The 25,044-nt window shown below is 26.9% G+C and overlaps 4 protein-coding genes across 8 annotated transcripts; 2 read left to right on the top strand and 2 right to left on the bottom strand.

Annotated features, from left to right (window-relative positions):
• Positions 1 to 36: 36 nt before the first annotated feature.
• LOC132928974 (DNA-binding protein RFX2-like) lies at positions 37 to 7,784 on the bottom strand. 5 transcript variants are annotated; one of them, XM_060993962.1, is made up of 17 exons: positions 7,306 to 7,784; positions 6,964 to 7,040; positions 4,470 to 4,637; positions 4,239 to 4,407; positions 3,992 to 4,042; positions 3,547 to 3,649; positions 3,382 to 3,475; positions 2,989 to 3,129; positions 2,729 to 2,866; positions 2,485 to 2,666; positions 2,048 to 2,411; positions 1,745 to 1,985; positions 1,589 to 1,686; positions 1,369 to 1,524; positions 1,092 to 1,294; positions 869 to 1,028; positions 37 to 537 (listed from the first exon to the last, which is right to left on the bottom strand). In XM_060993962.1, the coding sequence occupies exons 3-17, from the start codon at positions 4,626 to 4,628 to the stop codon at positions 451 to 453; spliced, it is 2,346 nt and encodes a 781-aa protein (XP_060849945.1). In that variant the 5' UTR covers positions 4,629 to 4,637; positions 6,964 to 7,040; positions 7,306 to 7,784; the 3' UTR covers positions 37 to 450. The 5 variants fall into 5 exon arrangements, with proteins under 5 accessions (XP_060849945.1, XP_060849944.1, XP_060849947.1 ...); XM_060993961.1 differs by having other exon boundaries at positions 6,964 to 7,784; XM_060993964.1 differs by having other exon boundaries at positions 3,992 to 4,039; positions 6,964 to 7,784.
• LOC132928824 (WD repeat-containing protein WRAP73-like) lies at positions 5,737 to 6,936 on the bottom strand. The gene has a single exon (XM_060993727.1). It carries the CDS (start codon positions 6,934 to 6,936, stop codon positions 5,737 to 5,739), a length of 1,200 nt encoding a protein of 399 aa, XP_060849710.1.
• Positions 7,785 to 8,614: 830 nt separating the features above from the next.
• On the top strand, positions 8,615 to 11,504 carry LOC132929805 (uncharacterized). Its single transcript, XM_060995383.1, has 2 exons — positions 8,615 to 9,584; positions 10,401 to 11,504. The coding sequence occupies exon 2, from the start codon at positions 10,420 to 10,422 to the stop codon at positions 11,269 to 11,271; it is 852 nt and encodes a 283-aa protein (XP_060851366.1). The 5' UTR covers positions 8,615 to 9,584; positions 10,401 to 10,419; the 3' UTR covers positions 11,272 to 11,504.
• A 4,316-nt stretch (positions 11,505 to 15,820) lies between these two features.
• LOC132930747 (aminoacylase-1-like) lies at positions 15,821 to 20,957 on the top strand. The gene is made up of 7 exons (XM_060996780.1): positions 15,821 to 16,169; positions 16,471 to 16,640; positions 18,317 to 18,488; positions 18,898 to 19,044; positions 19,127 to 19,538; positions 20,396 to 20,456; positions 20,684 to 20,957. The coding sequence occupies exons 1-7, from the start codon at positions 16,082 to 16,084 to the stop codon at positions 20,825 to 20,827; spliced, it is 1,194 nt and encodes a 397-aa protein (XP_060852763.1). The 5' UTR covers positions 15,821 to 16,081; the 3' UTR covers positions 20,828 to 20,957.
• Positions 20,958 to 25,044: the final 4,087 nt, after the last annotated feature.

Here is a 25,044-nt window from a genome sequence, read left to right as displayed (position 1 = left end):
AAATTGTAATACCAAAAAAACACAATTAAACACAAGTTAAAATACAATGTATAATATTATTAAGTATTTAGATATATTATAAACAAGAAAAAAAATTGAAAACAATTTTCATCACAAATGCTGTTTAGGCCTCAAAAATCCAATCATAATAATAAATGTCTGTTGAATGTAATTTAACAAACATTTTACAATTTACAAAATCAATAATGAAAAAAAATAGAAACAAATCATTGCACAAAATGTCATATAAAAAATGTAGATAATATTTAAGTCTTTGGGAATTAATAAATAAAAACATCATCTACAAAGTGTAGGTAGGTATAAATAAAAATAAAAATTGCAGTGCGCACAATAACAAAAAAAAAAAAAAAAAAAAATCGGTTCAAACAATAACTATAATAATTTTATGTGAATATGTGCCCAAAAATGAAATATAATATGGCATGGCGACTAGTTCATTTTCATGCGTTTTCCATTGCAATTAGTGGTATACTCAGTAGAGTCATAATCAATCAGAACTGTAGTGGGTATAGTTTTCTAGAACAAAATAAAAACACATATACTACCTATTACATAAAAAATTATGTAAATTATATATTTTGAATAACGATTAATGACATAATCACAAAGCAGTATGTGCATTATTTTTTTAATGTTTATGTAATAATTTATAATTGTTATTTTTTTATTAATTAATAATATTTCAGTCTTTAAAACTGATAAGTTTTATTTCAAATATTTTTAGTAGCTTATTACCCATTATTTTAACTTGGGTTTATTGAAGTATTGATTAATTCGATAACAAGATTAATAATTTACAGTAACTGAAAAAAAGTGTATTTGATATTTAAAAGTATTCTATACTTACATCTCCTGAACCCATTACTGCAATTGGTGTTTCTCCCGTGACTAGAGCCACTTCATGTTCAATTAAATAGAACATGTACTCATCATAGAGCAGGCGTATTAGGTGAAACGAACCAAAACTAGCAGCTGAACGTAAAGTCAAATCGCGTATTACCATTGAACTGTAAAAAGTAACAAAGTATGAATGTAAGTGATAAATACGTATTTAAATAAAGAATATTTACCTATAAAATGACCATTTTAATAAAAACTGTCTAGCTTCTTTCGTGAAATTAGGTGTATCACGATATTGTTTCAAACAATTATCAACAACACTTTTTAACCATGTTGCCCATTCTTCTAAAGAATTTTGTTGTTGTAATGTATGCTTAAAATCCGCTTCCAATTGTTGAACTAATGTCGAGTCACATTGGCATACCCAAGAAGCCTTTTATAACAAATTAATTGAATTAATATACCTATATTTTATACATTTAATACAATAATTGCAAAATATTTTACTTGTTCTTGGACATTACGGAAGTCCACACGATTCAGATCAGTAAGCATTTGATTGATTTGAGTATAATTCTGAAGCACAGCTCTCGCAGCTTGGGCAAGATGATTAAGCGAAGTGTATCTGCGTAAGGTTTGTGCAAAGGCGCTAACAGCAGTCACCTATAATTAAAAATTATAATAGTAATGATGAATAATTAAACAAAAATGGTATGGAAATACTAACTTTTATTGAGATCATTTCTTCTGGGCACCCTTGCATTGCAGATATAAGCCATGACTCTAAGCCTTTGGAAAAATTTCTAATGGCTTGTGTTAATGTTCCTGTACATAATTTATTGATAGTTATACCTTTAAACATAACTACATAAAATATACATACCAGGAACAGGCCGAAGAACATCGGGAATTAAGACTTTCACCAAGTTTTGATAAAATAGAAAATCAACAGTTTTCACAAACAGTTGCAATGTTTTGCACTTTGATAATGAATATAATTTTTCTTTAGATAAATATTTTTCTTCTTCACATTCGTCATTATTATTATCTTGACTACGCCAAAATTCACGCCAAAGTGACTCAACAGTACCAAATTCTAAGTTCAATATAGCACCTAAAAATGCCTACAAAAACAATATTATTTAAATAAAAATAAATAAGCTTCAAATTGAAAAGAATTTAGTACTTCATAATGTTCACGGTATAAATTTTTGAATGTATCTACATCTTCTAAAGTACAATTATCATCCAGTTGTATTTCATCCAATATAATATCAGGAAATTCTGGTACAGCATTAGCACCATCACCTAAATATTCTTGATTTTGTGCTTGAGGAGAAGATGGAATACTGTTTTGTGAACAATTAGCAGAATCTGAACTGTTAGTGGTGTATTGATTGCTGTTTCGCTCTTCAGTTTTAATAAACTTAATTTTTTTCGAACTACTACTTTGATTTGTTCGCCCTGGTAGGTTTTCTTCTGAGGAAAAGTCATTTAATAATGAACTAGCCTTAATTCTAATACCATAGTAATGATACTTGGAATTTCCACTGAAATACAAAAAAATGTTGGTTAGATAAATCAAATAATTTAGTCATCATACAGTAAAAAATAACAACATACCGAGTTCCTAGACGCCTTGTACGTAATCCCATAAACACAGATCGGATAAGTTTACCAAATGACGCTGCATTTACAGGATCAATTTTAGTTTCCGAGCAATGTGTTAAATAATGATTATATAATGTTGATCGAGGTAACGACACTCCTTCAGCCATTTCATAATTTTCCATCAGCCAGTTGACCTTTAATAATGATATAATATTGAGTTATTAATTATTCAAAATAAAATTTATCAACTGCTTACAGTTGCAGGAGAAATTCTATTTGCATGCATAAGACCGGAATTTTGCATTCCTCCATCTGATTCGACACCATTCAGTTGATCTATATTTGTGTTTGTTGTGCCAGACTCAGTAGCGTTTACTGTAAGATATGACACATCCTAAAATTAAAATTAAGAATTAATAAACATACATTTTTATAAATTAAATGCAAACATTTATAAAGATTTAAGCAATGCATAAAACAAAACACAGAGGCACATTATTATCAAAACTATTATACCGAAGATATAGCGGAATTTGGGCTGTCTCTTTGAGCGGTAGCAATAATAGTATGATCATTGTCAACATTCTGTTGTATAATATAGGTCCCATTACCAATAATTTGTGCCTGACATGTTGGTTGGCCTAAGGTGTTTGTAACCTTTAACATATTGAGCATGTTTTAATTTCAATATGTTATTATAGTAATGTAATTAAAATTAATTATACAGAATGATCCAAAGAGTCCTGACCATTAATTGTAAACAGCAAAATGTGAAATGGAAGAAAACTTTCTTCTATATTATATTATAAAAATATAAATTGGTAAGGACTTTTTGGATAATTCTGTTAAATAAAAATCATGAAAATTTCATAACAAAAATAAACCAGGATTTATATAAATATTATTTACTTGAGAATAAGAATTTGTGCTTGGAGTGTAATAATGGGTTTGACCAGTCTGATACATTGTTCCACTCTCTCCCACAGTATAAACTGGATATGCCCTAAAAATTAAATGAATATAAATATTTATACGTAAATATAAATATTAATTAATTAATAATAACAAATTTACATTTGACCATTTGTGAAAATTGCTTGTTCACCAGTTCCTTCAACATATTGTACATAAGTAGAATGGCCAACATCGTCAGAACCAACAGACTCTGCTTCTGGAACTAAACAAAAAACAAACAGGTATTTAAATTATGATAAATAAACAATAAATTAATGTAGTCAAATATTTTTAAGGATTCAGGCTAAAATAAACAAAGAAGCCACAAAGACTCCCCATACCATTTTACTAACATTTAGCATAAATATTAATACAATACAAATAAATATGGAACATAGCTTAACTTTAATGATAATGTCTGTACCAGTATGAGGAGCCTTTTAAGCAAAATAAAAAGTACATCAGAAAATCTAAATAAATAAAATTAAATTAAGAAAATACAAACTAGAAATTTTAATTCAAAATTTGAAATGAAAATTAAAACAAATATTTCACTAAGTCTTACCCAATGTTGGTACTGGTGTAAGGGAAGTATAAGATCGTCCTTGAGTCCCTTCTTAATTGTAAGCGTGTAATTTTATAATCACGATATATGATAATATGCATTTTATATGAAAAATGGAGAACTAATATTTTATAAGAATAAGATAAAAAATTTTATTTTATATTAATAAGACTGATTTTATCTTACAAAAATAATTCTCCATTATTTCTTAAATAATATTAATATAATTTTTTTTTTTTTAACTTACCAGATGCTGCCACAATATAATGACCATTATCAACAGTAACTGTAGAAGAAATCCTATCTTTATGATCTAGGTGTTCATCGCCATCCATTGATTTATCAGATCCATCATCATGAACTGGACTAGTTCCACACAGTATAGCATTTTCAAGTTGTCTATTACTATTGACATTCTGAAAATATAAATAATTAAATAATTACAATACATATAAAACTATACAAATTAATTATGTACCTGGTCAATGGATGTCCGCACCACGGAAGTTTGTTGTACTGGTTGTACAACAAGAGTTTGACCAACACCACCAGCTGTTACAACAGTTATAGTACTAATTTGGGAACCAGTACCTGCTGACCCTTCTAATTTGATACCACTCCTTACAGAAGTCGCCATGGAATTTATCTAAACACACATTTAATTTCATAATTTCTTATAAATTGAAAAATAATATAAATTATAAATTACACTTGCAGTTAAAAACTACAAACAAAATAAAGAAATTAAAACATTTAAATTAATGTTTATTAAATACTAAAAGAATTTTTGATAACCAATATAATGTAATTAAAACCCATAAATAGATATACCTAAATCTGAATAAATTTTTATTATAAATTCAATAAATTAATAGTTAACCATTTATTTTAAAACAAAATAGATAATATCGTTTAATATTTCAAAACAAATTATAATCACACATACATAATTTATTAAAAAAAAATATTAAATTGTAATTTTAAAAAATTGGTAAAATTTATTTCACTAAAATATCAGAAACAAAATTGAGATTAGTTAATAAATGAAGATCTCTTTTTTTGTGAAAGATTATGTCTTTTGAATTGCAAGGAAATATTAATTATATATTATTAACATGTTCATCACAGAAACAAATGATGTTACCATAGCAACGAATAAAAACAAGTGTAACAAAATTTGAATTATGATTATATTATAATTAGCATGTTCATCATATTAACAAATCATTATGTTATCATAGCGTAATAAAAAAACTATTTTAAAAATTGTAGATAGACCTCCAGTCAAAATCCATGTTCATATCAACAAAATCTAATTAGATTTAATCTGTGTTAAAAGTATAATGATTTTTCTTATAATTGTTTTTGTTTAAGATCAGAAAATAAAAATAATATTTAATTATAATTACAATTTATTTTTAAATATATTATTGTACCATTTTATTTAAAACATTAACTTAAATAAATAAAAAAAAAATGCTAATAAACTTATTTTAAATAGCTAATTAACAAAAATAATAGTTGTTCAGTAAACAATAAATACACAATAAAAAAACTTTAAATAAAAAGACATTTATTTAATTTAGGTTTTTATAGTATAATAATAATTTAAAAACTAAATTTTATAATTTTAAGTAAGTACTAATTATTTAGGTATTCAAAATATAATTAAATGATTACTATATACATATGAATATTAACTAAGTTATAATTATCTAATATAGGTATATTATAATTTGCTTATATTAAGTTGTAAACAATAAAAATTTTTTTCCATCACTTAAAATCATATCTCTATTATTAAATGACCAAGATATGTTAGAAACTAATAAACATGTACCATCAACAAGCTTTGGTGAAGTCTGTAATTTAGGAATTTGTCCTTCTGTCCAAAAAAAAATTAAATTTGTACCATAAGCAACACACAATTTATTTTCTGATGGACACCACTGCATTTTTTTAATTTTCTTAGATAATTCTACTACGCATATCAATCTATATTTCTCCCAAATACAAAAAAATGTTGAATCTACTTCATAAGTACTCAAATAATTACAATTAAAGCTCCAAACAATAAAAGATATTTTTGCTGAAACATTATTGATAAAGGTTTCTGAAGGGTTTGTTTTGATTAATACTCCATTGGATTCTACAAAAAAATCATAATCTTCATTTAATGAAGAACGAGATAATTTAAATTCTACATTAAACTCATTAGAAGACGCTAATACAACAATGTCACCCAAGGAACACCCCAAAGCTAAATATTTACTATTAGGTGCCCAGCTCACAGTGTTTAATGAAATATATTCAACTGACCCAATAACATTACCAGAAAGAAAATCGAGAATTGCTAATTTTAAATTATTATAAACACAGATATAACGATTATCTGGAGATTTATTTAGACCATTACAGGGTCCTATTATATCTTGAACGTAAATAATCCTATCTAAACTTCGAGAACTCATCATTAGCAATTTCTCATAACCATTTATCTTGGAGACAACAAACATATGTGTTCCATCGCTATCAAACACTGCACAAGGCCAAATGGGTTTGGGGATTTCAATATATACAGTGGAATTTTTCAACAGATTAAACACAGCCAAAGCCATATGGAATTCAAGAGTCAGCAAAATGTTGTTGCGGCCTATCCATTCGGCAGCAACAAACTTGAAATAGCCACATCTAAGGGTACGTATCCATTTTCTGGCACACACGTCGTACACCTGTACCACACCTTTGCTGAACTCTGTGCACAGTATGAGATTAGACGCTAAGTTCCACTGCAGACCGTCAATGGCATGATCGGCTGTGGCCACGACGTGCGGACCGGTGAACGGTTGTGTCTTGACGATCAGACGGTTGTAAACAGCGGATGCCACATACCGGCCGTCAGTAGAAAACGCGCAAGCATCATAGTCTAGTGATAGGACGTTCATTTTTATAAAACGGAACAAAACACTTACTGTTCGATTTTCGGACGACTCTCACAGAAGCATTTCTTCATATGTTTCGATCGGGATGGAACGTCAGTGATGTATACCTGCGAATATACACACATACACACACGCACACACATACGAGAACGTATACAAGTGTACACACACACACGCGCGCACACACACACAACGGTTACTATTGGTTTTGTTGTTGGGACGGAAACGATATTTTTTTGGCTGTTTAACGTCAGTTACGTTCTGTTGGTCGTAAACGTCGTGTGTGTGTACAACGGACTAACCAAACATAAATGCATTTTTTTTTTGTTTATTTATTATTATATTTGTTTTTTGTTCGTTTTAATCGTTCACCTGAATTGTTGACGGAAAAAGGCGTTCATGGTGACTATGGCTACGGCTTCTCTCCCGTTGCTAGGAGCGGTGTCGGTCACAACAAACGCGCAACAATAAACGATCAATAACAAGATTATAGGAATAGGGCACGCCGCCACCGCCGCCGCCGCCGCCACCGCGTCTTGTCTTCGCGGATCGCTAGTCGCTACGCCCGACGCGCCACCGATATCGTGCGTAAGCTCTGTCGAGTTTGCGCGTGCGCGCGTGTGTTTCGGGCACGGCCGGTCAGAGTGTGTACCGGCGTTCTTCGTCCGGTCCGCTAGACGATGATGCGAATCCTATACTGTCATTGGCTTCCCTCTGGGACGGCGATTGCTGTGTACATATTTGCGGCTCGTCGGGCGTTGGCGACGGTGTAGCAAGATCAACGAGAATAATGGCACTAAATACTAATGAGACGTTCGTTCGTCACGAAAAGGATTCCACAAACGGAACGATACGCGAAAATACACGAATAATGTGTAAATTAGTGTTAATCGCATACAGTACAATCAGACCATCGATCACCCGATGGACATTCGTCAAAGACGTTTAAAAACGTCGTCGCCGGCCTATCGTTGCTCGCGTTTGGCGCCTTTTAACTAAAAAAATCTAAAAAAAATTAAACCGTTTTTTTCGTACGGTTTAAGTTCAAATTTGAAATAATTAGATGTTTAAAAATGTTATTCGTTGGTAGTGGATACTAGACAACTTGAACGTATATTATTTTACTTTGTACACACATTGACAATTTACAATATTTGACCTACTGCGTACGGCTATTAGTAAATAAATTACATTAATGGCGATACAAATATACTTAGCACTAGGATTGGCATAACAATAGGTTAATAGTGTATATGGACCATGAGTATAAAATGTGCAATGAGTCCCATCACATTCAACATATAATGAACGAAAACAATTTAAATTATATTAGGTATTAAAAAAAAATTATTTTTTTAAATCAATATGAATATTTTATTTATTTAAGGTTACTACAATAATCCAAATTTATGATTTTCACTATATTTTAGCCATTCAATGAGTGGTAAATGTACTTATAGATAAAATGTTGAGATTAACGAATTTGTTTGGCTTAGCAGTATTACTTTTAAGTTTACGAATTTTGAGTAAATATAATTGATATATTAGTGGGAAAAAAAGCAATTTTAAAAATATTATAACTTGTGTAATGACATTTATATAATTTATTTATATAATGTTTTTTTTTTTATTTAAATTTTATGAATATTTTGCTATTACAAAAGAATCAAAATTATTTTTTTCGAGAGGACGGGTTTCATAAAATTAAATTTACCTTATAAATCCTAGTTCCACCACTGCATACTGATAATTTTTTGTAGTTAGAAATATATATATGCTAATTAGTACTTAGTAGACTAATATATTATCTTCGCACAGAATTGTTTTTCATGTGCAATAATTTATCGTTTAATTCAAATTTGTACCTACTTTCCACTTTTTTTATATTTTTCTTATTATTCATTGATTCGTATTTGTACATTTATACTCATTTTCTATATTATATATTTATGATTATACGATATAGGTATTGAATTGACATTTTTAATTTGTATTGTTCTTTCTGAATTTTATCTTCCCTTTCTGTGTTTATAAATATAATATTTCCGGTAGTTACCCATTTGCGCCAAAAAAAATTGATTCGTTTTGGGTATAGCCCATTTGCGCCAAATTTACCTGTTTAAACATTTTACATTAAATAATTGGTTAAATCGTATATTTAAAAGACGTTGTTTCTGTAACGTACTAACGTATAATAAAGTTATTTTTATATAAGTCTGTAGATTTTAAAGCTTTATTGTATATTATTGCGTAAATTGTAGAAAGATTGAAAACAAGTTTTATATCAGTTTTATTATATTTTAGGATGTAGATAATCTGTTATCGGATTTAGGTATCGTCGTTCGTTAAAAAAACGATCGCAGTGTGATTTTATCAGACATTCGTTTCGTTATACTATTCATGTCTAAATAATATTCTTGTCTATAATTATATAATTACGTTATACCATATATTTATTTATATTTAAATCATTTGAATAATAAAAATGGAGTTCATTACAAGCACTAAAGGGAAAAAAATTATTGTAGAAAATGGCCATAAGTATGTTTTGGCATATACATTTGCTAAAAATGTTGAACGGTGGCGTTGTTCAATTAAAATATGCCCAGCGAAAATATTAATACAAGACGGAAATATTATTAAAAAGCATGGTATGTTGCAAACATTTATTTATATTTTTTTAAATATTAATTTAATTTTTTTTAAATTTTAAAATCGCCCAGGCATTTGCCCTACCATCAAACTTAAAAATAAAAGTATACCTATCTCGAACGAGACAAAGTATCTAGGTGTAATTTTAGATAAACGTTTAACTTGGAAACCCCATCTCCAAAACAAAAGAAAACTTGCCAACAGTAGACTTCATCTCTTCCGACCCCTCCTTAAATCTAAACTTAATCTTAAAACCAAAATGTTATTGTATAATACAATGATCAGACCTGTCTGGTCATATGGTATTCAAATATGGGGGTCGGCCAAACCCTCCAACATTCGCCCCATCCAATCCTTCCAAAATATTGCCCTACGCACTATAACTGGTGCTCCATGGTACATGACAAACCTTGCACTACACAATGACCTCAAAGTAATTAATGTCTCAGACTATGCCAAAATACACTACCACCGTTTCCACTCCAAACTCAACTCCAATACTAATCCTTTCATTAAAGACATGGCTTCATTGCACATCCCAGGCAACCCCCCTCGCAGGCTCAAACGTAATTGGAATCGAAATCTTCTTAAGTGATCGTAAATCCAAATAAAAGTTAGTAGGTTTCACCAATGGGTGACTTCCTTAAAAGTTGTTTTTTTTTTAAATATTATATTATGTTTTATATCTAAATTACTAAATGTGCATGTTTGTACAGATTGTTTTTAAAAATAAAGAAAAAAAAAAAATTTTAAAATTTTAAAATATTCTACAAAACAAATTAATTGTTTTCGCAATATTCAATTTTATTTTATAGATGAACATAATCACGAAAAATGTTCAACTATTGCACGACAAAATGTAGCTGCGGCATGCAAGCGTGTGGCTGTCGAAGATCGGAAGATATAAGTATTCATCCTAGAAAAATGATTTTAACTGAAATGAATAATTATATGACTAATTCAGATTTCACTGTGTCTGATGTATCTGCTATACGAAAAAGTATTTACCATGCTCGTCAAAAATCTCTTCCTTCAAATCCTAAATTTATGTCTGATGTTCATAAAACATTAAATATAGTAGGAATAAGTAAGTATATATTTACTTGCTATGAAAATTTAAAATTTTTATGTAAATCCGAAACAATATACATTGATGGAACTTTTTCGTACTGCCCAAAATATTTTACACAATTTTTTGTAATTTATGGATTTATCAATGAATATTATGTACCATTAGTATTTTGTATTTTAAATAATAAATCGACAAAAACGTATGAATGTGCTTTATTATATGTCAAAAATAAAGCAATGCAAAATTTCGGTTTAATGTTAAAACCAAAATATGTCACTGTTGATTTCGAATTAGCTATACATCTCGCTGTGAAATCAGTATGGCCATTATCCGAAATTATAGGCTGTCGTGTTCACTTGACTCAAGCCTGGTACAGGAAAATTCAAGCGCTAGGGTTAACTTCAGCTTATAAAGATAACAAGTGGTTAAAATTTACATTTGGTTTAACTTTTCTCGATCCAAATGAAGTTTCCGATTGTTTTGTAGAAGATTTTATGCATGAAATTCCTGATTATCCAAAATACCGGGAGTATGCGGATTATTTAGTAGATAACTACATTGGAGAAATTCAAAGTTCCCTCCAAACATTTGGGCTGCATTTGCAGCTGATTTAACTAGAACAACCAATAACTGTGAATCTTTTCATTCACACTTCAATGAACAATTTTATAAATCACATCCTAATATTTTTACATTTTTAGAAATTTTAATTAAAACAGTTCAAATTGATGTTTATATTAAAATCAATAATATAAAAAAAATATACCTAACCCCAAAAATTCACAAGTTAAAAAAAGATTAAAAACTACTCTAAAAGCAATACAAAATTATAAAAACAAAAAATCAACACGTTATGAATATGTACAAATAGTTGCATTTAATTACAATAAAGCAGATTAGGATGATATATTATGTCCTATATATTTATTTATATTTTATTATGATTTATTTATTATGACTAATTAAAATGTGTATTATTTATTATTATTTTTAAAAAATTCGTACAATTGACTATGATTACCGATACCTTATAATTTAAATAAAATATATGTACCAACTAACTATTTATTATTGTTTAAAAGAATTTGTATTATTGATTATTATTTTTAAAATTGACTATGATTTAAATAAAATTCTAACTATTGTTTATTATTTGAGAAAAAAATATATTATTTTATTATACCAGGTAAATTTGGCGCAAATGGGCGATGCCCAATATTTCCATATTGAGTCGTTGTATAATATAATGTTTGTTTTAATAATGTATCTACTCGTATTTTTAATTGTATTACATCTTGTGCGTTGTGCTTAAATTATTGTTAATTAATAGTTATTACTGTTAGTTGTTACTAGTGTTATTACTCTCAAAACTTCTCCGGGTTTTCCCTCTTGCTGTATTATTTTTTTATAAATTCTTATTTTGCAGTTTCAGTGATAAGTCTTTATGACTTTATACTTATTCGTCTTATCCTATTGTTTGTTAATTAAATCTACATTCATTACTTTCCTAATGTAAATTGTTCATATTTATCTGTGATCGTATTACCAAATTTTAACTTGATATTTTACCAGATTTTTAACTGTCATATGTCATAATTTATTTAAAGTTATGATTCAACTTACCTATCGTAAAAATGGTGTAATATCTGAATTCTATTATGTAGGTTCGTTGTTCGTGGTATAAATAAATTTTAAAAGGTAGGTGAGTACTGCTCTGCTGTACATTAGGTGTTATGTGTGTCATTATATTTTAGGTCTGTTAAATTGGAATTCAATAATACATAATTATATACGAAATAAAATTCTGCAGAGTGGATTATTATAAGCCTTTACCACCAAGTGATATGTTTTTTGAATTAGGCAATAGCTATTATAATAAGTAATTTATTTTACTTTTAGTATTATAGTAGGTAAAGTAGGTTAATATAATTAATTAAAAGTATAATACATTTCATAAAAATATAAAAGTTTAGTTTGCCACGAATAATATTTTTAAATTATAGCAAAATAATTAACATATCATTATTTATCGTTTAAATAAGTAATTTCGTCAACATTTTTACTTAAAATAAATGTAAAAATAATTTGTGCCTATATGTAGGTATATTTAGTATTTTTATACAGATAAAACTGATAAAAGAATATATCTTTTGTAGAATTTTGTAACGAATTTTCAAGAGTTACTACTCAGCAAATAATTTTTAATGTTTTAATCAACATTAACAAAAAACAAACCAAAAAGATTGAAAATTTCTAATACCTATAAATAACGAGAGAAAAAATGTTGAAAATGTTGATAATATAATGAAAATTAAAATATAAACATTTGGTGAAAATTTCAATAATTTATTGTTTTTCTTTTTTTTTTGAAATATACCATATTTTTAAACCTTATATATAATTTATTAATTACAAATAATTTTAGTAATTTTTACGATTTTTACGATTTTTATACATTTTGTCAAAATTCCAAATTAAACTATTATAAAAAAAATTTGTATGCATTGTATGAATTATCGATATTTTTAAGTTGCTATTAGAACATTTTCTTAATTTTTAAATACAAAATAATTTTTAAATGTTCGTGATTTTGATGAATTTCATAAATATTTGAACATTAAACTATCCAGAAAAAAAGCCTAAAATTAAAATTTTTACAAATAACAGAAAAAGAACTTAAGTATTTTAAAAATTATATTATAGAAAAATTTAGTGAAAATTTTAAGTCTAAGGTTATTTGTTTTTGAATTAGATACTAAGATACAACAACGTATAAGAAAATAAATTTTGTTTCCCGTTAATATTTTTTTCTTGTTTTTCTAATTTTTTTTAAATTTTCTCGAAATTATTTACTTATTCATACATCTTAAATCACCATCTAGATCCAATTTTCTACTAAGAACTACTTTCAAAATTTAAAATTCTTTAGCATTTATATATACTGTTCCAAATCCAAAAGACGTTGTCAAAGATTTCAATTTTTCCATTTATATACATAGATTATAGGTATAGGAGTCATTAATATATTATAAAGTGAAAATCCATCATATTGGGTATTATTTATAGCTATCGATATATTATTATTTATTATATAGTAACTAAAAAATATAATATATTTGTTTTATTATTTTTTTAAATACAATTTTAATAATTTCCATATAGTTGTGAACAATTATTAAATACATAAGTTATAACATTTATTAGTACAATAATAATAATACAATAATTGAATATAAAAAAAATAATTTAATGGTTACAGTCATTACAGAATAGGTACAGATAGTATTGGTGTTAAAAATACGGCTATCGTAGCTTAAACATATTATAACTATGAACCACTTAATTAAAATATAAGAAAACACTTTACAACATAAATTAACGTAAAGCCATAATAAGGTATCAAGGGTCAACAGATGATATGATAGTAATTATTATACATGTAGGTACTTATAATATTTCATTTTATAAGCAGCTGATAATTTGTATGATATATTGAAATATGGAAATATGCTTAAAACTGAATGGTACCTAATACTATACGGCTATACATATTATTAATTAAACTCTAGTATTACTAATGTATAGTAGTACACCATATTGTATTGATATTACCTAATTTATTATTATTATTTATTTATTTATTTATTTTTATTTTTTAAAAGGTATATACAATGTGTTTCTTAGGAACAATAAGAATATGAGATAACAGAAATATAATACATGAAAGTTTGGTGGGAGTAGTCACCCAGTGGTAAAACTGCCCTTGCTTGATTTTTTTTTTTTTTTTTATTTAGTATATTGCTATACTTAATTACTTATTGAGAAGATCACGACACCATTTCCTTCTGAGCCTCCTGGGAGGGTTACCAGGAATTGTGAAAGTGGCAAGGTTGGAAATGAGAGGATTGGTATGAGAAGGGAGTTTAGAGTGGAATCGTTTGTAAAAGGTTATTGCTTCTTCATGGACTGTTTTAATTTTGAGATCAGTGTGTAAGACTGTAAGGTTAGGTTTGAGATATAAGGAGGAGAATTTGTGATTACTCGGTTTTGTGAAAAATAATTTGATAAAACATTGCCTGAATTCGTATTTTTTAATTTTATAATTTTGCATGATGTTACATGACGTTTCCAATTTTTATCGTTTAAATTCATTTTTTTTTGCTACACAAACAAACCAAACTTGACATTTTAAATGTTCAGACAAATGTCAGAACAAATAAAATATAAATACAAATATAAAAAGGCTTTTTATCAATGAAAAAAAATTATTTGGAAAATATGAAACTGTAATTTCACACTTTACAGATTTCAGGACACAAGCTAATAACTAATAGCTATAGGTACCCACTCAATAATGTTTGGTTTAGTGAACTCTGTGTGTGTTTGTCGTATGACCAATAACTGAATGACAATGATTTACCAGTTATCGGTGTAATTACCCATATATCTATAAATAGCTTTCAATTATTATTTATAATATTTCATATTATATTATAATAGTCGATTTCATATTGTTATATATTACTTGTTTTGTTCAAATAAATCAAAGGAATCTAAATGTACACAAAATTATATTATTCTTGTATTACAAAAATATATAATTTCGGATATTGCTATTACGATATTACTATCGTGTATGTGTTTTCACTCTGTATAGCCTGCGTAAAATAACGTGAACTAGTCGTAGCCGCTGTTAGGTTTAGAAATTTATTAGGTATAATGTTGGTAATTTATCGTATACAAATATAATGATATTATTTAATATTTTTCTAAAGTAATCACGCGTAGACACGGCACGGCGTAGCACGGTGCACACTACAACACTACGAATAGACCAGTTCGCGTTGCCTGTAATATTATGTCCACTGCTCCTTCTTATCTTAATTATAAAATTGTACAATTGTTTGTACATACTTAAAAACTACTAATGCTAGGGGGTACCCACCCTCTAAATTAGGTGTGGCAGCCGCCAAAATCTACAGTAGATTAGTATTATCCATACATTTATCGATGTCTAAATTGGTGTTATTATTTTTGGATGTGGTTTGCAGCATAATTTTATTGCGATAAAGTAAAGGTCAACTGCCACCGTAGCGATAAGACCGATAAGACCGCATGCAAGTTGTTGTAGATATAGCGAACGTATAGGTAACGACGACGAGTTATTATTATTTATTATAAATAACGATTATGACGATAATATTGAAGCTAGCAAGTTTTTTCTTTTACATACTTAATCTATGCTAGTTAACACGGAGTTTAAAATAAAATTAAGTATAAATTGGTACATAAGAGTATAAGACCAATATACGGAATAAATAAACACAGACGGAGAGCAAGCAGTGTGCGCACGACGGGTACTTGTACTTGTACTTCGAACGCGAACTGATTATTATTTATAAGTAAATTTTTACATCTCTAAAAATGTTTTCAAAAACAAAAGAAGATGAAGCAGTTTCCAATTTTAGAAAATATTTACAAATACCCACCGTCCACCCCAGTGTTGATTACAGTTAAGTATTATTTTTCTTAGACACTTTATATCAAAATACATTACATACTTAACTTACCCATTTTTTAAAATCGATATACCTATTAAATTAAAAATGCTACTGTAAATTTAGTTTTGAATTTTTTGATAATACATTTCATCTTTAATACCAGCATTATATAACTAACGTACTTTTAGAGTTTTAAAGTTAATTTATTACCAGAATTGTATATGTATAATGTATAAATAAATAATATTTATGTTTAAAAATACAAGGTAATCTTATAACTATTTATCAGATAGTTTCATGATAAATGTGCAGGTGAATGTGTCAAATTTCTACAGTTCCAAGCTGAAAGTATTGGACTACCGTTTAAAATTTACTATATGGCACCAAAAAAACCGGTAGTTATAATTACATTACATGGACAAAAGCCTGAATTACAATCTGTGTTGCTTACATCTCATATGGACGTCGTACCAGTTTATCCAGTAGGTACAATAAACTAGTAACTTAACTAAACGTTACGTAAATATGAAAAAGGGAACTGTATATATATTTTATTTTAGTTGTTATTCGTAAATATCGTAAATTATTGACTTTTTTATGGTTTATATTTTATAATAGGCTTACCTTGGTTTGAATTCCATAACTGAGCTTATGAAAATTTCAAATTTTGCTTTTAACCAAGGGTGACTTCGGGAAGTCATTATCTTTATGACTATAATGCTATGTTAATAATCTATTGATGCTGGAGCTGAGGTTTTCGAAGTTAATTTTAAAGTTTCTTCCTTCCATAGACCATAGGTGATGGGTATACCAATATATTTTACACTTTTATAGTCTCAAAGTATTCTACAAAATATTAATATTTTTTATCAGTCGTTTAAAATTAATGTGTGACAAGCCAATAAATATAATTTGAATATAATTCATTAATAATATTTAAATTATTGTATTTTAATTTTAGTATAGTATTATTATTTATTATACAATTATGTTATATTAGATTCTGAACGGAGTGATGAATGTATTGATTTTACAATGATGTGTGTTTTTTTTTATTTATTTTTATTTTGTGTCTGTCATCACGTTTTGGAGTAGTAATAATGCTTTGATTTTTGACTTCTGCCACTCTTTGAAAAGGAAAATTCATCTAGTTAGTACTTTTGGGGGTCAAAAGTAAAAAATTTTCAGTAGTTTTCAAAAGCGTCGGGTAAAACCCTGAAAAAATAACGGAAAAACGGGAATTTTTACGCATAACCACATTCAACCAAATCGATATTTTGATTTTGCTGTAACTCAAAAACGAATCATTGTAAATACTTGAAATTTTCACCAAATGTTTATATTATGGTTATCTATTTACGATTAAAATTTTCAAAATATTTTGACCTTTTTTAAGCTACTTATAGACAATTTAAATTTTCGACTTTTTTAAGTTTTTTTTCTTGAAATGCCGATAAAAAAAATTTGGCTTTCCAAAAAATCTTTAAAATTTAATACAAAGTTTATTATAAGTTGTACTTATCGTAGTAAAAAAAAATCAAAAATCGTTAGTCATAATTTTTGTTTATAAGCATTTAAAGTTCAAATGTTTACGAAATATATCAAAATTGCGAAAATTTCTAAGGAATTTTGAAGTTGAAAATTCATAAAATTTTTGTGATTTATACCTAAGGTTAAAAAACCCAATACAAGGTTATCCATAAGTTTTCTTTCAAGTCACTTTAAAAAAAAATTCAGCGTCAATATAGAAAAAAATTTATGAGCGTATGAAATTTAATTTTTTAAGAAATCGCGTAAAATAATGATATATTACAATATAAATATATAGGTAATAATATAATATATCCTACTAATTATCATTGATTGATAAATCATCTCCGTTTAGAATCGTTTTTCGTATACAATGATACCTTTCATTGCATTCAAATTTAGCACATCCATTATAGTGACCTACTCTCCATCTCTACTATACGCAGAGAGATACCCACTTGCCCACTTTTTTTAATTTATTACTATACTTAAGTATAGTAATTGTACTTATATAATTATATAAGTACAAGTTATATAAATATATAATATCGTATATATATATATATATATATACTTGTATTGGGTTTTAATAAATAAATAAATATGAATTATTATTTATTATTCCTAGGAAAAATGGACATATGATCCATTTTCAGCTTACAAAGATGAACAAGGAAATATATACGGTAGAGGAGCACAAGATATGAAATGCGTCGGTATACAATATTTAGAAGCAATAAGAAGAATTAAAAATAATAACTTAACTCTAGATAGGACCATTCACGTTTCTTTCATGCCTGGTATATCTATATTTCAGTAATTAAGTATTTCCCAGTGGCGGGTTTAAAACCCCTTTAAAATATTTAATATTTTTATTGATATTGGTTAATGATATTGGGAGTTGGGACTAAGAAATCTTTTTTTCTAAGTCAAGTATTATGATTTATCAATAATAATTACAAAATATCGTCATAGAAGAATTATATGGTTATTTATTAGTTGAATGCTCTGAATGGCCCTGACACACAGCGCGGTGTCTGTAAAATTATATAACTGCCCGTCTCGATCCACGTACAGCTAAGTAAATCCTTGAACCTCAATAAATAGCCCACCCCTTGGTGAGTGATACAACCCGCCCCTGGACTATTTCCACAAACAAAAAAATAATAATAATTAGTCAAATTATAATAATATTTTGTCGTATTAAAGATGAAGAAATAGGAGGAATTTTAGGTATGGCCCATTTTGTTAAGACCGATGAATTTCGTTCTTTGAATATTGGATTTACATTAGATGAAGGTTTGGCAAGTATAGACGATGTTATTCCTTTGTATTACGGCGAAAGAACCATTTGGCGTTAGTATATATTTTATACTAGTATACCTACATATATTAAAATATACTTATTCAAAATGTTTTATTTAAATTAAATAAATAGAATTCTATATTCGAAGCACCGGCACTCCAGGTCACGCCTCATTACTTCATGATAATACAGCTGCCGAAAAATTGTTATTCGTGGTAAATAAAATATTGAACTGGAGGACAGAAGAAAAGTTAAAATTGTCCCAAGGTATGGATATCGGGGACGTTACATCTGTGAATATGACAATTTTGGATGGAGGATGTCAACTAAACGTTGTACCCCCAGAGCTTTCTGCTGGTTTCGATGTTCGATTGGCTATAAACACAGATCGCCGTGCTATAGAGGATATCATAACTGGTTGGTGTCGCGAAGCTGGCGAAGGTGTACGGCTGGAAGTTTTAAAAACAAATGAACAGACCACACCCACTAAACTAGATGATTCAAATCCTTGGTGGTTAAAATTTAAAAGTGAATGTGAGAAAATGTAAGTTTTACTTTATTAATCGTATTCTGTAAATAAGTTCAGTATTCATAATTAAAATTTATATGATAACGATCTTCAATGGCTCAATGCTAATAATTATATTTATATACCTGAGTCCTGAATATTAAATATGTATACATGTATTATATATTTAACCCAAGATAATAATACACAATTACGGTTAATGATTATCAATTATAAAATATTTATAAGTTATTAAAATTAAAATATTTAAATTTATAATAATATTATATACAGGGCGATTCTTTTATCGAACCACTCATTATTTCAAAATGTATTTACGTTTTTGAAAATATTTGTTTACATAATTTCCTGTTGAAATAAAACAACATTCAAAAAGTATATATATTTTTTATCGTTATAATGTTTTTAAATTTTTTACTCTTTTGAAAGATAACATACATTATTTTTATATTCTGAAGCAGAATATTTTTTGGAGTATTTTAATACAGAAAATCGAAATTCGGAAGAGTAGTTTATGAGTTATGACTTTAAGTATTTCAAATGTAGTTGAGCGAAGTGGAGTAGTACAGAGATATCTTAAAATATGTTGGTCTACTATTTAACTCACGGTTAGCAGATTACCTACAAATTATATAAATAATGTATTTATAATGATACCATTTTTAATATTAATTATTAATCAACTTATTGTACCTATCATGAGTTAATACACCTCTCGCAGAGATGACCTCTGAAAAAAGTACATATCTTTAGTATATATAGGCTTTAGCCTTTAAGTACACCATTTTTATACTAATATATAATTTCGTCTTTATATTTGTAATTGTTTTTTTATACAACGAGTACTTGAATATCGTATAAATATTTTACAGGAAGTTAAAACTAAAACCATCGATTTGTCCTGGGGCCGGTGATAGCAGATACATCAGACTAGTAACTAGACAAATTTAAACTAATTTAATTAATAACAGTATATTGTTTATAATATTACACTTACTACTATAAGTTCACACTACCTACTTACCCATTATTTTTGTATAACATATACTGTAGTGTCTGTAGTATTAGTTTCTAAACTTTTTAGAATTATGGTTAAATTATATATACATATCGTATATAATATAATATATATATATTATATATTATGCTTTTGATTACAGATTGGTATTCCTGCACTTGGATTCTCTCCAATGATGTATACACCTGTGCTTTTACACGATCACGATGAATACTTGAATGAAAATACATTTTTGAATGGAATTCATATTTATTATAACATAATCAAGGGTTTAGCAACTGCATAAAATATGTTATATGTCATTATATGTCGTTTAAAAGTTTGAAACATTCGATTATTGAAAAAGATAATCTATCATTAAAATGATAAATTAGCGTTTAAAAAAGTGTATTCTTAATAAAAGTACTATTTTATAATTTATTCTTTAAGTTATTAAAATTTAGTGAAATCAAACTTTTAAGTTGCTATAATCTTACTCTCGAACCTATCAATTAAGTATTTACACGATAGGAACATATATAGTAATATAGTATTCAAATATATATTACTATATAATTTAGCAAAGAACAAAAAACCTTCTCTTATAAATTCAAGTTTTAATATAATATAATATAATATAATATATATATTATAAAGTCTAAAAATCATCAACATTATATAACGAATATATAATATAGGTTATACATTTTTTCTGCATGTTATTATGTACCATATTGTTTAATTAAAAGTTTTATAATAGTTATATAAAATCTATGATTGTTTTAGGCTTTAATATAGTTATTTAATTAATAAATACCCCATCAAATTAGATTAATATCAGATGATACGTATAATATTATTATCAGTTTTCACTTTTTCAGTGATGCCGTATACCATATATATAAATCGATTTGAGAATGAATTGAAAATGTAATTTTTCTTATTAAATACATTAAATTTAAAAAAAAAATAACAATAAGTCAATTAACATTTAAAATATAGTTAAATTAATTCTAAAATATATTAAATTTATTATTATATTACATAATATTATAGCGTAAAAAAATACATGACATATTATTATAATATATTATATATATATAGGTCAAGTTCGAGATTCGACAGAGGAATAATTTGGCCAGTTAGTATTTATGTGTAATATAGATGGGTACATATATAATATTATGTACACACCTTGATGGTTTGACCTTTACACGGAGTAGTTGCCAAAGTACATATACACTAATATATTTAAAAAATTTATAGGTATATAGATATGTATTTTCATGACATAAATATAGGTGTCTACTGTAGTACAGTCTATAGTCAAAAGGTAAAAGTGCTTTTCTTTCATTGCCATGCGTATAGACATATAATGTATTGTACATATAACTTTATTATAGCTAGGTATATACAGTTATATGTTTATAACAATTATAACTTATAAGTATTCTACATACCACCCTTACATCCTTAAAAATAAAATTTACCATTTTAAAGATATTAATTAACTTTTACGTACATATAAATTATTTAGTTATATTAGTCAATTAGTCGTGTTATTATTATTATTTTAAATTAATAATTAGTCTTAACTTATCATCTACTTAACCTTAAATTTCTTAAGGACAATTAAACTTATTGGTATGATATAGAATCTAATTAATATAGGTATACTTTACTATACTATAGTAGTTAGTATTTAAATTAATTACTATTGCATGTTAAGCCTTATAGGTTATAGTCTACGTGTGCTTGTAATGTTATTCGTTAACAATTATTTAACTTGAAAACTAAATTTTAAAGAACAAATATTAAATACCTTTAATGAATAAAAAAATAAATATTATTAAAACAAATAACAATTATAAAATTATAACATTATTATATTTAATAATGTATTTATGACATTTACATATCTCGTAAAAATAATAGGCAATAGGATCATAGCCCATAGGCGCAATTAAGTCGAGCCCTTAAATATAAAATAGGTATAATAAGTAATAATATTCACGTATAATGTTTTCTTCAATGGACAATAAGAAGCAAATGAAGCAAACATTTAGCTATAAGAACTACGAGTATGCTGCAAATTTTCAATACTACAGTATCACTAACTAATTTGGATGTTTTCATCCTAATGAATGAGATATGTTGTCAATTTATTTAAAAAAAGACGATATATTGAAAATATATAATTTAAAATACAAATATCTTGTATTGAATTCAAATTTTAAGTTTTTATTTAAATTTATATAACTTACACTCGTACAATATAAATATAAATGTATACTACATTAGTACAATGTACCTACACTTATTATGAGCTATTCACAAGTATACACACTTAGAGGATTATGCTTATGCCTGAAAATACCGTCGAAAACTGTAAAGAAGAACGTTTATTATCAAAGTTGGCTCTAATTAAAAATCGATTATAAGATTTACATAGATTGAAGATAGATTGACTTCATTAACAATATTAGGTATATCAATTTAAAATGACATATCACATATTATGTAAAAACTCTCATTTGATAACGTTTTAGTTTTAGATATTTTAGCATCAAGTAAATCTAGTAAAATATATTTTAAATAATCATTTGTTTGTATTTATTTGTATTATTACTATTTATATTTTATATTTTAACAGATAATTATTAAATTGTATTTTGTAATAAATTAACTATATAATGTAAATTTGCTCTCCGGGGGAAAATATTTTTCTTATTTAATTTATAATTATCAATTTACATCTTATTATAAAAATAATTTTTTTGTAAAATTAAAGCCCCCAAAAATAAATTGGCTCTGCAGGGCCACTAATTTCATTAAACTGGCTCTAGCTAGAACAATACAACTATTATGGAGCTGATAAACTTTTTATAAACATTATTTTATCATCAAATCATACAATACGACCACACTGTGAAAGTTTTAAATAACATTTAGATTTAGATGATACTAATATAGATTGAATAAATTTAAAATTTTAAATAAATAGAATTAAAAAAACGAATTTAATTACGTTTTAAGAATTTTTTTATTATTTATTATGCAATTAGGTTTTTGCGAATTTTTGGGATATTAGTTTTGAATTCTCGAATATATATGACAGGTGATTAATGAAGCATGTTTGATTAAATGTATAACATTTGAAAAATCCTGTGAATTTTTTACTTTTAATCCCCCAAGCTTTGAACTAGATCCAATTTGCTACCAGAAACCACTCTCAAAGTTAAAATGTATTTTTACTACTCCAAAAGGTGACAGCAGACAGAAAAAAACATATGCCATTGTAAAATCCCAACATTCATTGCTTTGCTCAGAATCTAAAATGGAATAATTAGTTAACCGTTAACCACTTCGTTGTACAGTAGGGTACTAAGGTCATTGTAAATGTTGTGTTAAATTTTATTCATTGAATACTTACGAAAAACGATTTTGAGCGAAGACGATCTGTAACCATGTTACTTAATAGGTATACCCGTGTTATACTATTTTAGGGTAAATATATAATGTTATTATAGAAATTTACTTAACTATGAGTAATGTAGTAAAATTTTTTTTCGAAATTATTACGTTTATTTAATATCGTGTATTATTATTATTATAATATAATAGTTATACATTTTTGGGTCAATACCACTTACCGTAGAATGGTGTGGATAGGTTCGTGGTATAAATAGGCAATAGCTTAAAATAAATCTAAATATTTTGAAAATAGCATTGTGTATAAAAAATATAGTTATATACGTAAAAGTTTCAAGTCTCAGCGAGGCCACAAATAATATTTTTGAATTACAACAAAATAATTAAAATTGATTCATATTGCAATTGGACAGTAGGAATTTTTAATTTTGACCACTCAAGAGTATAAGGACATAAGGTTATGGTATTGAATTGTTTGAACAATAATGGTTAACCATATTTAATCATAATTAACCTAATTTATGCGTTTAAATAAAATAAAATACATAAACTGTTGGGTCATCTATTTCTGGACGGTAAAGCTGAGTATAGAATTGTATATAATAGTGCCCACGGCCCAGTCGGCCCACCCAACCGTTGTACACCGTACGCTTTTGCCTATAGGCTCTCGGTTTAATCGGTCTATACTCTATAGGCATTCTACAGTCACATCTCACAAAAACATTAATTAACCGCTTTTACATCGATTTAGTAAGAAATTCGTGGTTAAAAAAAATTAACCAGACAACGGTTTGTTTTCTATGTATAAATCAGCCAAGAGTAGTACATTTCTAAGTCTTAAGCACATTTATTTTTTAGGAGAATCTACACCAGTTTGTGTCATTGAATTGTTGACAGAAAATATGGTAGTGGTTGGTCAAATTGGAACATAACCAAACCATTAATTTTTTTATGAGATTAAATAAGATTAATTGTGAATATTATTTTTATCGAAAATTAGGTTTCTTGAGTTTATTTTAGACATTAAATATTATAAAAGATATGAACAACAATAATAATAACTGCTTTATATGTAGGAATATAGTCATATAG

Source organism: Rhopalosiphum padi, chromosome 4 (assembly GCF_020882245.1).
Source record: "Rhopalosiphum padi isolate XX-2018 chromosome 4, ASM2088224v1, whole genome shotgun sequence".
NCBI lineage: Eukaryota > Metazoa > Arthropoda > Insecta > Hemiptera > Aphididae > Rhopalosiphum > Rhopalosiphum padi.
This window is presented reverse-complemented; position numbering and strand designations above follow the sequence as displayed.